We start from the raw sequence: 16,508 nt of genomic DNA on the forward strand, positions 1-16,508 counted from the left end.
TTCCTCAACATGTTTTTTTTTTTTTTTGTGTGTGTGTGTGTGAAGGTTTTCATCATTTATAATACAAATGTTCTCCCCTTTCTAGGTCTACCCTCTGGAAACCCCCTACCTTATCCTTCCTCCCCTTACCTCTATGAGGATGCTCCACATACTCCCACCTTTCTGCCCTGGCATTCTCCTACACTGGAGACTGTTTAGATGGTTTATCTGATCCTGATTTAACTTTGGCACCTTGTATGTGTCTAGAAAATTATCCATTTCATACAGATTTTTCAGTTTTGTTGAGTATAGGCTTTAGTAGTAGGATCTGATTTTTGAATATCCTCAGTTTCTGTTGTTATATCTCCCTTTTCATTTCTGATTTTACTAATTTGGATACTGTTTCTATATCCTCTGGTTAGTCTGTCTAGGGGTTTTTCTATCGTGTTGATTTTCTTAAGGAACCAGCTCTTGGTTTTGTTGATTCTTTGTATAGTTGTTTTTGTTTCTACTTGCTTGATTTCAGCCCTGAGTTTGATTTTTTCCTGCTGTCTACTCCTCTTGAGTCTAATTGCCTTTTTTTTTTTTTCTCTAGAGCTTTTAGGTGTTCTGTTAAGCTGTTAGTGTATGTTCTCTCCAATTTCTTTTTCGAGGCACTCAATGCTAGGAGTTTTCCTCTTGGCACTGCTTTCATTGTGTCCCATATGTTGGTATGTCGTGCCTTAATTTTAATTAAATTCTAAAAAGTCTTTAATTTCTTTATTTCTTCCTTGACCAAGTTATAATTGAGTAGGGCATTGTTCAGCTTCCATGTGTATGTGGGCTTTCAGTTGTTTTGGTTGTTATTGGAGACCAGCCTCAGTCCCTTGTGATCTGATAGGATATATCATATTATTTCAATTATCTTGTATTCGTTGAGGCCTGTTTTGTGACCAATTATATGGTCAGTTTTGGAGAAGGTACCAAGAGGTGCTGAGAAGAAGGTATATTCTTTTGTTATAGGATGAAATGTCCCGTAGATATCTGAGAAATCTATTTGTTCGATAATTTCTGTTAGTTTCACTACATCTCTGCTTAGTTTCTGTTTCCATTATCTGTCCACTGCCTAGAGTGGGGTGTTGAAGTCTCCCATTATTACTGTGTAAGGTGCAAAGTGTGCTTTGAGCTTTAGTTAAGTTTCAGTTATGAATGTGGGTGCCCTTGCATTGGAAGCATAGATGTTCAGAATTGAGAGTTCATCTTGGTAGATTTTTCCTTTGATGAGTAGGAAGTGTCCTTTCTTATTGTTTTTGATAACTTTTGGTTGAAAGTCAATTTTATTTGATATTAGAAGGGCTACTCCAGCTTGTTTCTTGGGACCACTTTGTGTCATTTTTACTTTAGCAATCTGAAGTTGTCTATTGTCCTTAGCACTTTAATACTTAATAATATAAGGGAGAGACCATTTTCTATAAGAATCTATAAGTGCATCAAGGATTCCCAATAATCACACATAAAAAGTTGTAATGTTTTAAAATATTTGCACTCGTAAATTTTCAGAAAAGATTATAATGAAAAATACCTGAAACAAAAAAAAGATAACAACCTGATTCAACAAAGTTCTACAAAAATGTTCAATAAGCAAGCCAATGGAAAACAATACAAGAAAAGTAATTGGCAAAGAAATACATAGATTTCCCATGAAGGCATTAAATACACTGAACTTTGTAACTAAAAAGAGTTATAAATTCCAAGATGATAACTGTCTGGCTTCTACTCTGGAACTACAAAGGCAGAAAAAAATGGTCCCCTACTTTAACAAGAAAAATATAAATCAACTACTTTCAAATACTTTCATTAACTATTCATAGATGCAAAGACTGTAATACAACAAACTAGACTGTTCTAGATATCAGACTACAAGTATCCAGTCACACATCACAGCAGTTCCTACACACCAAGTTTCTGATTAAAGCAATCCCTAATTCAAACATACTTATCAGTCATCTAAGTCTTAATGTGATAAGCTTTACCTGAGCTCTATATATATCTCTGTATATCTGCTTCTTTAAGGCATTTTTTACTTCAGTGAGCTCCATTCTTGTATTGACATCCTTGGTCTTTGATTCTTTGGCACCATCAGTAAGAAGAGAATTCTTCATTTCTTTCTGCATACATGTAAAGAACTTTAGATACTGCTCTAAAAACAGTATTTTATACACATAAAAATAAAGATTATAGAAAACCTACTTAAATTTTACAAAATATTAATTGCTATTTACATGTGTGATTTCTTTGTATTGGTTTTGATCTCAGGACCCTGTGTATGCCAGAGCTTCACACTGAGCTACATCTTTACCACCTAAAAGATTCTTTCATTTGAACTTACCATAAAACCCAATTTGAATCACAAATTAATTTATATTCTTTATACTTTTTATATACATAACCTGAAGGTTACTTTATACACTACTTATGTCTACCTAGCATGTTTTATTTGGCCCATAACATTTAGTAAGGCATAGTTTTCTGCTTTACATCAGAAGTTTTCAACATTATGTATCACTAAGAAGCATTTGATTCAAGTATTTCAGGCTTTTGATCTTTGGATTTAGAAGGTTCAATCTATATACACATATTCTGGGTTAGACTATAAAACAAAGTTATATTTTAGAAAAACTTTATCTAAGAAAAATATGCTTTAAAAGACAAACGATTTTATTATAACTGGTTCTGTATCCTACTAGAAAAAAACAAGAGTAGAAACAACATTCGCATTTGCAGAGATTTTATAAACTACATACAGATTTAGTTTAAGGTGGAGTTTTACATTTTAAAAAACAACCACAACAGTGCTCCTCCAAGAGCCTTCAGATACCCAACAAAAACCCCAATACCAGACATGACAAGACCTCTTCTGAGTTGATGGCCAGGGATATCCTGGAGACTTCCAAAACATACAGCCTACTCCTATTGCCCTTGGTTATCTGTACCTTCCAAGAGATGGATGGTAAGTCCTTATTGTTGAAGACATCATATACTTAAAGTTCTATGCAAGCTTCAAAAGGAGGAAGGCAATCAATAATCCTATCCAGCTATGAGGCCTGTGAACCACATCAACAAATAGCAGGGCATAATAATAATCTTATGGATGTAGGAGTGGCATGCATATTATGGTAGGAACCAATAATTCAACAAGAATAATACTGTATGTCTGGTACTAGAATCCTAAAATAACTACTCAGTGCTAGTGAAGTCTGGGTTATTAGAGGAGAATTTATACCTTTAATTTACTAAGTCAACATAATCCCTACAGCAATTTTATATCCTCAGACAGGGGTAGTTTTCACCCTGTATCAAGGAAAACTCTGTGCAACAGACAGGGACCACTACAGAAAACCACATACAATCAACATGCTGAGTTGTAGATTCCAGTCCCAATAGATATACCTACAAAACACACTTAAGGCTCAGGGGACTTAGAGGAAGAAATGCTGAAAAGATTTTAGAGCTAGGGAGATCAGGGAGTTTATGTGAGACTATGTCTCCTAGTAGTATCAGAAGATATACCTATACCCTTTTACCAATATAACTGCCTAAACATGACTAGAACAAGGACGACACCAATGGATATGCCAAACTAGATGGGGGAAAGCTTCCCCAGGCAAATCACACATCGTCCAATGCCAAAATGTTAGTCCTAAAATCTTACATGCAATAAGTAACATTCTATGGAAGAGGTTATATTTAGGAATATATATATATACATATATATATGTACGTGTAATATATGTGTGCAATCATTAGTGAAAACAGGGGTTGTGAACCTGAAGGAGAATTGGAAGAGGCAAATGACAGGGTTTGAAGGTAGAAAAAGGAAGGAAAAATGTACTTATAATTTCAAAATTATTTAAAATGTTAAAGAAATTCTCTCCTCTTTAGATATTTCTTTTCTTTTTGTTTAATTCATGAAAAAACAGCTTAATTTGAGAATCATGATTAGTCCAAATTTCCTTATATATTCATATAAAAACTATTTTTTATAGATACAGATAATTATAAATACTAAGTATAAATACTAAAGCAAGAATTGTTCTTAAGTATATAGAATTTAATACAGCAAGCAACCTTACTAATCAGATTACCTACCTAGGTTATGAAGAAAACCGAGAGCCAAATATGCTATAATCTTACCTGGTCTCTGTAATGCATGTGCTTTTTCAACATACTTCTAATTGTGTCATGGGCATCATCAGTTTTGCAATAACCTTCTTTCTTGTTCTTTTTCCTCAAAATGTAACTCCTTTGGCTATTTTTATCCTTTTTCTTAGTTTCTTTCTGTATTTTGACCACAATTAAACAAACCAGAATATGAATTAAATGTTACAAAATCCATAGGTTAAAATAGAGGGCTTCAGGATTATAATTATACATAAGTATAATTATATAAGCATAATCATAACATATTTATCAACAGAGCTCTGCTCTATGCAACAGGCAAAGTTCATCCACCTGCAAGTGTGTATACAGTAGAAAATTGAAATTAACCAACCAAACAAAAACATTTGGGAAACCAGCCAAGCATCATGGAGAACAAGTAACATACATTGTCCTTATGATCAATAACTTCATTCCTAGGAATACATTCTCAGCCAAAGAAATCCCTCAACGTTTGTATCAAGAGTCACACAAGAGAATATGCACTGCTCACAGCAGAATTGTTTGATAATTACAAACAAAACAAAAAACAACCCCCCCACCAAAAAAAAAGAAACCCAAATCCTTATGAGCACAAAACTGGATGAAATTTAAAAGTGTAACACAGTTAAACAACAAGCCATGTTAAGTGAAGGAAATGTCCATGAATAATTGACCTACATATATTCATTAGTAGTCAAAGCTAACTACTGTTTGGGATTCATCTAATTGGAAAAACTAAAATGATATACAAGGAAATTAACACAAATTCTTAAGTAAGGGATACTTCTGGGTAAAATGGAAAAGATATAGTTAGGAAATGACACAGAGATGACATAAAAGTTGCTAAGACTGATTCTTTCCCAGGCTAAATGAGTTCATAAACAGACATTTTTTTTTTCCTTCAAAAACAAATCACATAAATGTCTTATACCACTTTGGTACATGTGCTCTGCAAGAAATTTCATGACTCATACTGTATTTGGTAAATTTAGAAAGGATCTATAAAAGAAAATGAATATTTTAATATGTGAAATTTTACCTGATTCTCATGTCCATGTCTTCTGAATGTATTTCTCTTTTTAACAGACTTCATATCTTTTCTGAAGTCTCTGAATTTTTTTTTGTGATGTTCACTCACAAAATGATGTTCAACATTTTCATTACGATTTTCCATTTTATTCTACATGTATATAAAATAATTATATTCTGAGTTAAATATAGCTTCAACAAAACTAATAGAAGTCACAATAAAAAATTCAGGAAAGTAGGTTTATAAAACACACATGAGATTAAATTTAAAATATAAAGTGAGTTTTAATACATCATTCTTATACAAAACAGACTATCAGAAAACATATGTATTAGTTTGCCACATTTTATAAATAGTAAATTACCAGATATACTTACTAATTTAATTCAGAGTAGAGTATTACAAACTATTTTGTTTTAGATATGAGATATTTGTTAGTTTTACATATATCCTTCTAAATTTATTTTAATAATTTCTTTATCTTTTATATATATGTGTGTGTATATATATATATATATATATATATATATATATATATATATATATATTCTGTTTAATAAAAACAGAATCACCTGTGGTAACTTCCTCTTTGATACACATAAAAACTGTGCATATGAGTTGTGACCTCACATTTCAGACACATCAATTTAAAAAACCTCTTATGAAACTTGCCAACAAGATTATAGAAGGGAGTCTAAAAGGGCACACAAATACCACTATATTCAGGAAGAGGTGGAGCAAAATAGATGAAGTATTTTAATTTTGTAAAGCTTTAACTTAGCTAATCTTGTCATGTTTGTCTTTTTAAAAAACTGCAGAATTTAAAAACTTCCAAATTTCCTAGCATGAATACAGTCTGTTTCTATTTACACATAAAAATCTTTTAGACTAGTACCTATTGATTTACTGACTTGATAAACTAACAAAATAAACCTATTAAACATAGCCTGAAATAAGCATTTGCTTTTCTGCACTAGAACTAATAATACTTTTGTTGCTGTCTATCACTAATGTCTGACATATTGGACAAGTGCTGCAGTCTTACTGGTTTTTTTTCTTTTTTTCTGTTGTTTGGTTTTCCAAGTTAATTCAAAATAATTTGCTTTAAATTTTTTATTCTATGAATGCAAACTCTATTTTTGACTTTATATTGTTTATGAACAGTGCTCACAGCTGAGGAAACGCTCTATAAAGCACATGCTACATTAAGCATACAAAAGCTTCAAATAATTAGCATGTGCTGAGAATATAGCATATTTGAGGAACTCCACATTTCTATAGGCACATATGCATTATTTCAAAGAGACCTAAAACACAGACCTACACAAATTTTCCAATATGCTCAATTCACAGGCTAAAAAGGTAGGTTGACATGCTAGCTTTCAGATCTCAAATATTTTTACCAAGAACAGGCTCTTTTCTATAAATCTTTAGGAAAAATCAGAGAATGTCTAGTTCATAAAACTTTACCTGAGTTCTATACATGTTCTCTGCAGCACCTTTCATTTCAAGAAATCCTATGTCTTTCTTACAATCTTTGCTTTTTTCTTGATTGTTGTATTTGGTCCAACCAGAAGTGATTTGGTAATCTTCATCATTCTGAATTTCTTTCTGTATGTGATAAAAAATCTTTTAGGCCATTAAGTAAGTATAATAATGTTACTATGCATAGTTATTATATATAGTTTATGGTCTTCAACTTAATATATAATTGCATATTACTTTCTTAGTCAAACAAATCTTCCTAAAACAAAGGTTATTAAACACTTTTAGAATATTGCAATAGGCCAATACTTACAGCAAACTTTCCAAATATTAGTGATTTATATGTTACAAAAATAAACAAACACTCCCCCCAAGAATACTTTGTCTCGTAAGAAATCAAGGGCAAAAGTACTTTATAAAGCCTTGTAAACATTAAGATTACAAATCATATATTAAAAATTGCCCACCTATAGAAAGGTTGTCTTGTCTAGTAACAATCCTATCTATGAGTTATAAAGAATGAGCACAATTTACAGAGTCCTGAGCTAGTTATAGTTACAATTCAGGGCTGGTAAAAGCTCAGCCAGTAACCTATTGGCCATATAAGCATAAAGACCTGGATTCCATCCCTAGAACCCAGACACATAAAATAGCCTCGTCTGTTGACACATGCTTAAAATCCCAGCACTTGGGAGGTGGAGACAAACATGTTCCTGGGGGTTGCTGGCTACCTAGCATAATTTACTTGGCAAGATCAAGAAACCCTGTCTCAAGAAACAAAAATCAAAGAAAAAAAAAAAAAGATCAGAAAGCATAAATAAAACAAAAACCCAATATTAAGAACAAAAAAATAAAGTGGATGGTTCCCAAGAAATGCTATCCAAGGCTAACAGCTAGCCTCCATACTCACCAGCTGGCCACTACATTTAAAAGTGGACCCTATGTGCACCTACATATACCCCATAAGGTACAATCTAGATCTGGTCAAGTTGTGGATAAATTGTTTACCTTTTCAGTCTTCGCACAGCTGTATGCAAAACCCCACCTCACTGTTCCACTGTATATAATAAATGCTAAGCTTCAGGAGTACCAAGGCTTCTCCATTTGAGAGCCTAGATCGCCCAATTCATAGCTTTTCGTGTCCATCTATCTGCCATTTCTTTGTTCCCTCAATACCTACAGTGTGGTACATATCCCTGGAGCCATGCATAGATATGGCTTTCCATGGGACAATACCCGAAGATGATCTCTTGCCTACACATATGCACATATAACACACACACACACAGAGGCATGCACAGGCACATACGTAAATGTGTACACCCAAGACCTGTCAAGCTCAAACCAAACAATTATCTCAATGTTGGCGTGTGAGTGGACATGGAATTCCCATGCTTAGCCGAAGAACTATTGGCAATTATTAGGTGCTGATTAAAGAAGAGTAAGTTTTCTGGTATATCAACTCCGTGGTAAGCCTAACACCAAGAATAATTGGTCAACAAACTGGACTCCATGGATTGAAAGAGAAGGAAAGAAAGAAGAGGGTAAAGAATGGGGACACTAAGAGTAAGTACATAAAATTGGGTACACAGGGAGGTGGGAGTGAATCTGGGAGGAGTTGAAGATGTGAAGATGATCAATATGCACCTTACAATTCTCAAAGAAATAATGAAAATCTTATTTCAAAAGAAAAGGTTAATATAAACCCTTCTCTAAACTGACAATGGAAGTATTTTTTCAATTTATTACTCATTAGATTTCTAGAGATTATTTTAAATATATGCATTTGTTATTCCTTATTTATAAATATTTGTTTAGCATCAGCCTAGGTTTTAAGCATTTTAGGTTTTTCTCCACAATTTAGTCTATTTTATACAGTGCAGTGCTATGTCAATGAATAACTAAAAGCTGCTGATTCAGCAAGTATATTAAGTTTGCAAAGCAGGATCACTGTGGCAAAGTTAGTTGGCTTAGTTTGTTTCTTTCAGATGTTTAACTTAGTTTACTCTCATGAATTAGGTGTAGATATACTCTATTCTCAAGGTCTAATTATAATATCCTGCCAAGGCTTTTGTCATTGAGTAAAAGAATTCATGAGACTGGATTATGGGTTTAATAACAAGATTAAGAACAAAAGGAGTTAAGCAACAAACAATAGTGTTTTGAATGCTTAGATCTTAATAGACTTATAGCTTTCGAAAGAACAAAACAGGGTCGGACTAATTGAGTTCATCTAGCTCAAGCTGGCCTGGAAATCTCTACGCAGCTTTGAATGGCTTTGAGTTTGTGATCTCCTACAACAACCTCCCAAATGCTGGGACTCTAGATGAGTGACACTCTGCTTGCCTATTCCTTGATTTTTTTGGGGGGTGGAGTACAGCTTTTTCTTTTCTTTTGGAGACGATAAAACAATTCTGCCACTTCACCTTTCTCCACTCTTCAAACCCTCCTTGCTTGTTTTCACATTCATGACTCTTTGTTCACTATTATATGCACATATGTATATGTGTACATACTCCAAATACTTGTATGTTTTCAGGGCTGACCACTTGGTATTGGATAAGGAATTGTTGTGGTCTTCCTGAAGATTATTTCTCCCATTCCCAGCATCCTCTAGTTGCCTTTCGCTCTTTGTGTACAGCTGAAGCCTAGCAGGCTTTCACCCATGCACTTTGGCATGTCTATTGGTGTTGTTTTTGCTCATGTTATGCAGTCAAGTTGATGAGTCTTTAGAAGTGTAGCTTCTGACATAGTCAAAGGTAAGATCTGAAAGAAACCGCTTTGATGCTCTGGATCTTATAATCTTTCCACTTCCTCTTCCTCAGATTTCCTGAGCCGTAGGTGCAGAAGAGTTTTATGTTTTTTCCCATGATTCTTAAATGGGGATTTTATCATTAACAATTATCTTATGGTTTTGTTTAAAGCTATGAAATAATTTTTAACTACTTACAGAAAAAGTTAGTGAATAAAACCTAAAAATACCACAAATGGGAAGTGTGGCAAATGGAGATGAGAATATAGATTTTAGTAAAAAGAAAAAAAAAGTTACTGAGTGCTGTTTTAGTCTGATAATATGACAATTATGGGATGTTGGGTGATTTACTTAATTCACTGTACCTCAATTTCATCAACTCTACCTGGAATGATTATAAACCAATCACATAGAAATAGATGTTTAAATATGAAGGCCTGTAAAGTAATTAGCATGGTGTCCATTCTGTTGGCATGGAGCAGCAGAGCTAACAATTCTCACAATCACAGCAAGCTTAGGACTTAGCTTTCACACACTAAGAACACACTACTGCACGTACTAGTGGCAAAGAACAAGTGATTCCTTGATGTCTCAGAACAAGTAAAGTTATACATCTAAGCAAAAAAAATGGTTTAACTCAGAAAGTCTGTTTGTTTCCTGGTATTCCTGCAATTCATTCTAATTCCCTTAAGAAAAACACATCATATCTGTGTATATATGATGTGTGTGCACACAGGTGCCATGGTAGAGGTGAGAAGACAAATTTAGGTGTCATTACCTTCCACCTTGTTTGAGACAGTATCTCTTATTGTTTGCTGCTGTGCATAAGAGGCCAATGGGCCCACAGGCTTGTCTTCATTGCCCATCTCACTTGGAATCACAGATGTGTGCTACCATGTTTCGCTTTATATGGGCTCTAGAGAATCTGATCTCAGGTCCTCATACTTTGCCCAGTCAGCTATCTCCCTAGATCTTAGTTTTCTTAAATAGTCCAAAGTTTAAGCATTCTCCTATATGAAAAACCTTACTTAGATCAACAAGTAATATATATTAGTAATTTTGCCTCCCTGTCTTCCTTTACTTTGCATATTCTTTTTAACTAATCCATATTTTACTAAAAATTGTAATTAGTAATTTCCATATATTCTCTATTACTAAATAGTAAAATACCTCAAAGATAGATACCTGTTCTTACTTGTTTCATAACTATAATGCATTGCAGAGTAACAGTTTTCCACCTACACTAAATATTAAACTAATTCTGCCACTCAGCTTTCTAAAGTTTTAAAGTGTTAAACACAATAGTATTTTTGACTGTTATTTTTAACTCAGCCAATTTCCATGACACTTTAAAGATGATGCCATGACTCTTAGATGATACTTAAATATATATGAGGTGTACAATAAGTTCTATGCCACAGAATTGAAAGTAAACATTCTGAATTTTCCTAGATATAGTCACAATGTGCTTTTCTCACTTAGACTTGATGTACTTCAGTCTGATCCAGGACATACAAGATGGTGTACTTTAAAACTTGGTATATAAACTAGATGCTATCTGCTACTTTTTTTGACATATTTGCTATTATTTAATACTTCAGAAACAAAATCTAAACATTATAATATTTCTTATTATATATTAAGACGATATAATTATCATATGCTATGCTCCAATCATTCATCATTATAGAAAATATAATGCAGATATAAATAGAAATTAAGAATGACTTTCAATCGTTAGTGGCAAGTACTAGAAAACCTACTGAAACTAACTCAACACGACAATTATTAGCATACAAAATGGCAACAAAAGCCAAAAAGTTTTGGGATAAATCCAGAAACTCAGGTATCACCAAGGGTTCAGATTTCTTGTGTTTGTTTGTTTGTTTGTAACACACTCCTGCTCTCCAGGTTAGCCTAGAACTTGTATTCTTTGTGTTTCAGTCTTCAGGAGTTCTGAAACTATAGGCACCTATCTCTAGGGCTATGTAAAGTGTCCAGATTCTATCTCAACATTCTGCTGTCTTTTTAAGTCTAGTACTATTCATGGTCAAAGAATAACTACTAGTAAAAAATTATTTCATAATCTTATCTAGAGAGGCAAGCTTGCTGGTGGCTTTTTTTCTTTAAGAATGAGGAAGAAATATTTTAACTCTCATATTTCTTACTGTGTCCCAATGATCTGATCACATGCTCATTTCTAGGGCAATCACTGTCAAGGATAATGACTTTTTTCATAGTTCAAATAGATACATTCCATGAACTAAAATCAAGTTTCCGACATACTGTCACCAGAAAAAGGTGAGTATAGAAAGATGAGTTATATGTATTCTCATAAGATTCAAATAACTTCTATAATTTCTGTTTTATCAAACAAATATGAAATAAGAATCCATGTGCTAGGCTCTGTGTAAGGTGACTGGGGCATAATTATAGAAAAGACAAAGTCAAAAGTAGAATATCATTAGAAATTTATTCTAGGTACCAAAGATTTGATGTTAGTATGAAGTTAGAAAAAAATGACAGTTTTGACTCCTGAAATATATAAAGTAGAATTGAAACATCTTAGCAAGGACTGGATACAAGAAAATTAGATGTTGGCTACTGGTTTGCTGTATATTGCTTTTACTATGTTTAAGTATGAGTCTTGAATTCCTGATCTTTCCAAGACTTTTACCATGAAGGGGAATGCCAAGACCAGTAAGCAGGAGGGGGTGGGGTAGTGAGCAGGGGGATGGGGGAGGGAACAGGGGTTTGTTTTAGTTTTTGTTTATTTTATTTTATTTTATTTTTTTGGAGGGGAACCTGGGAAAGGAAATATTGTAAATAAAGAAAACATCTAATAAAAAACCAAAGAAAATTAGAGAAGGGAGGTTTTGGAACATGACTCAAGGTCTCTGGCACTCTGTACAATTAGCAGAGGATGGTACTCACTGAAGTGAGGTACAGTGGAAGAAGCATGCCTCTTTCTAAAAGGTGATCACAAATCCCCGAGCTCATGTTACTCCTCACTTATCTACTAGGAGTTCCCTCTGGAGTTTGATTCCTGTTCAAAAACTTGAGAATTGGTATTATACGACAAAGAAGGGGGAACAGGACAGCAAATTATTTCTAAATCTTAGAAATATTTCTCTCTTTCCCAAAAAAGACAGTTAAAATTTATGACATGCATTCTTTACTACTTATTATAGTGTGACAGTAAAATAATTAAAACTTTTAGCATATATCACTAAAGCATTTATGGGAAAGTAAACACTGAAAATAAAACAAGTTTATATCTAAGCTTCTTTTAAATCTACATCCTTACTTTTGGCTATTTAAGAAATTGAAAATAAATGCCTTAAAACATACTATTCTCATGTTTTAATTATTACATTTTCAAAATTTAGAACTAAATTTTAATATAGTTAGTCCTCCATTTCTATATGTCTAAATTCATGGATTCAACATGATTATATCCAATATCTCTTGAATATGTACAGGCTTGTAGTTGTAATTCCACAGAGTGCAACACCTAGTTATGAAGTATTTATATCCTTGCAGGCATTGTAATAATGTAGAGATAATTTAACATATATAAAAAGATGGGTATATTCTATGCTATTTTACATAAAGGACTTGAGAGTAGAGCATCTTTGAATGCTGGCATCCAAGGGGGAGCCTGGATGTCTTGGGATATCTTCATTTGTTTCATTAGGTACTTCATAAAAAGAAATTAAAAAATGTGTAATACTTATTTTACTTACCTCTAAGAGAAAATCCCCTAAATACTGAATTGGATAAAATGGAGCCTTAAAGTTTTCTTGTTCTTTCTCAGCACTGATTCTTGCATTACTGGCAATCACATGTGTTATCCCACTTGAAGAACTTTTTGGTAAAATGACATTTGCCTTTCCAGCCTCCAAAACTCTAAATAAAAATGTAGATAATAAAAAAGAAAGAAAGAAAGAAAGAAAGAAAGAGAAAGGAAGGAAGAAGGAAAGAAGGAAAGAAAAGAGAAAAGCAAAGCATTAGAAAAATTGAGGTCATTCAGTCAATCACCAATTAGTTCCTTAGGGATAGGAATAAAATTTCTTGGAAAAAAGGTCATTCCTTTAAGTCACTGAGGACTATGGACAGTTAACACCTATAATACTTTCTTAAAACCTATGATATTTAAGAATTTCACTATCCTTTCTATCTTTCTGTTTCTTCATATTAGACCTTTTAAAAAATGAAAGATGAATAATGACATAAACAAGTCACAGCAAAACTAAAACACTGAAAAAAGCTTAAGAAAACAGCCATCCTGGACGGCAAAATACACCTTCAAGGAAATTCTAGTGAATCTCACACACACACACACACACACACACACACACACACACACACACACACACACACAGAGGATACCAAGACTCTACTAAAAGTCCTTTAACTGCCTAGTCTTTGGCTAGGCTTTGTAACATACAACTAGAATTATAAAATTTGAAGAGGCAGAGGCAGAAATCTAAATTTGAAGTTGCGCTGAGGTGAAATGAATAAATTCTAAGTCAATCTGATATATAACTAAGATCCTGTTTCACCAATCAAAACAAAACAAATAAGAAAAAAATGCTTATACATATTAGGACACTTTTATATTAGGACTCAGAAGATATTACACATACAGACATACACATTCAAATATGTTATTGTTTTTGTTTCTGTTTAGGATCTAGAAAGCAACAGAGGCCAAATAATCTATAGAGTCACATTTTATCTTGAACATATGATAGAATCAAGGTATTAAGCTAATCAAGAGTGATAAGCCCTGTTATAAACAGTAACTATTTCACTTTTGCAGAATAAAATAAGAAAAAGAACAGTAGAAAACATAACAATGAAGTAAGTTTTAAAGAAATTTAATGACAATGTATAGCTAGTGTGACAGTTCATTACACTGGCAATCTGTCACAAGAAACTATGTCTTCACTTGCATATTCTTAGTCACAGGACTTTCATGAAAAGGTAAGTTAAAATAAAGGGTACAATCAAAGAGAAACTTCCTAGGTGGCTTTAGTGGTGCCAAGCCTCAGCTACTTTCATTACCAAGTATAGCTGCTGCAGGGGGTACAACCTTGGCTATCTCTGGGACACAGCTTCTTTGTGCTCTCAGAAAACACTTCCCAGAAGATTTCACCCCAGTGATGTTGGTCTCTTCTTTAATCACCACTAATTTCTTAGGTCTAGCTAACCAGCATCAAATGTCCCTACAGTAGTCCCTTCTATTCTGGACTCTAAAGCTAGATCTGTATCCAAAGCTGCCAAGTTCTGCTGCTTGCTAGGGCTGGAACATGTGCCCCTGACCCCACCTTGTTTTATTACTTTTTCAATGCTGGGATTAAAGGTGTACAGTACCACCACACCTTGACTTAAGTTTTTCTTTGCCTAGAACTTGCTCCATCTCAGGTTAGCCTTGAACTCAAGAGATCGGTTGGTTTTTATCTCCAGGGACTAAAGGTGTGTGCCATCATGCCTGAATCTAAATGTAGCTGGGAAGGATCTTGCTCCAATGTCCTAGTCCCTCAATCTGCTATCTCCTATAACACAGAATTCAGCTCCATCTTACTTCCTGGTGCCCCTTTGATACTTGAATCATATATTTAATATTTTTCCTTTCTAAGCTTGCTACGCTTGTTCAAAACACTCTTCATAAGACTTAACCAGAGAACAAAGTCTCTGCTGGGCTTTTTTGAGACTTCTTTGTCAATGTAATTAATATAAATTTCTTTACATTAGACTTAGGTAGACTCTTCAGACAAGGGTAAAATGCAGCCACATGCTTCACCAAAATACAACAAAATTAGTCTCTAGGCCACGTACTGAAATTCTTCTCCACTGAACCCTCTTGGGTCAGGTCTGCACAGTTCAAATCACTCTCAGCAACAAAGTCTTCCATATTCTTACTAGGATATCCCATTAAGCCCCAATTAAAGCATTCCATTGCTTTCCAAATCCAAAGTCTTAAAATCCACATTCTTCTGGACAAAAGCATGGTCAGGCCTATCACAGCGATACCCAACTCCTGGTACCAACTTCTGTCTTAGGGTTTTACTGCTGTGAACAGACATCATGATGAAGGCAACTCTTATAAAAGGACAACATTTAATTGGGGCTGGTTTGCAGGTTCAGAGGTTCAGTCCATTATCATCAAAGTTGGAGTGTGGCAGCATCCAGGCAGGCATGGTGCAGGAGGACCTGAGTGTTCTACATCTTCATCTGAAGGCTGTTAGCAGAATACTGGCTTCCAGACAGCTAGGGTAAGGGTCTTATAGCCTACACCGACAGTGACACACCTACTCCTATAGGGCCACACCTTCTAATATTGCCACTTCCTAGGCTGAGCATATACAAACCATCATACCCAGGGTCTCCTAACCTCTTTCATCCAGGTCCCTTCAGCCATATTTCTATCCTATAACAGCTTACTTTCAGGAGACCCTCCTCTTACCAGTCCCCCACTTGGATACTCAGCCACGGCTCTTGATGTGGACCAGATCCCCTTAGCTCTTTTGAACAGTCCAAGACTGTCTTTTCTCCTAGCCCATCTCTTTTACTTTTCTGGCATTCAGTGGCATACAGAATTACACTGTACCAGTGAGCCCAAATCTAAGACAATTGCACCCTCACCTGAATGAACCCAGAAATCCCACTACAGTAGACTTTGAGAAATGCAACATAATTGAACAGCAAGAAAAGTATTTCCAAAGAGCAATTATGAATATGTTCAAGAACCTTAAAGAGAATATGAATATATTATATATCAAAGAGTGTGAAAACACAAATATATAGTTCAATGAAAAAAAGGAAAGCAATCCAAAACATGAATTAGAGTTTAATAAAGAAAGAGAATCACTAAAGAAAATCCAAACTAAATTATCCTGGAAATGAAAAATTTAGGATGTCAAGGAAAAATATTAGAGGTAAACTTTACCAAGAGATTACACAACATGTAAAAAAGAAATCTGAGGTGTTGAAGATAAGTTAGAGAAAATGGATACCTCAGTCAAAGAAAATGTGAAATCTTGAAAATACCAAGGCCAAAAACAAGACAAAGGAAAA

General features: G+C 34.1%; 1 protein-coding gene across 4 annotated transcripts in view; it reads right to left on the bottom strand.

Annotated features, from left to right (window-relative positions):
* The window catches only part of Slf1 (SMC5-SMC6 complex localization factor 1), a 72,701-nt gene that overhangs the window by 43,226 nt on the left and 12,967 nt on the right, over positions 1–16,508 (bottom strand). For all 4 annotated transcript variants that reach the window (XM_031359895.1, XM_031359896.1, XM_031359894.1 and 1 more), the window contains exons 5-9: positions 13,172–13,334; positions 6,659–6,799; positions 5,198–5,338; positions 4,153–4,296; positions 1,992–2,126 (exon numbers count right to left, since the gene is read on the bottom strand). In XM_031359895.1, coding sequence (XP_031215755.1) covers positions 1,992–2,126; positions 4,153–4,296; positions 5,198–5,338; positions 6,659–6,799; positions 13,172–13,334 — 724 coding nt within the window. The remainder of the gene's footprint in view (positions 1–1,991; positions 2,127–4,152; positions 4,297–5,197; positions 5,339–6,658; positions 6,800–13,171; positions 13,335–16,508) is intronic.

The sequence above is a fragment of the Mastomys coucha genome, unplaced genomic scaffold (assembly GCF_008632895.1).
Source record: "Mastomys coucha isolate ucsf_1 unplaced genomic scaffold, UCSF_Mcou_1 pScaffold8, whole genome shotgun sequence".
Classification (NCBI taxonomy): Eukaryota; Metazoa; Chordata; class Mammalia; order Rodentia; family Muridae; genus Mastomys; species Mastomys coucha.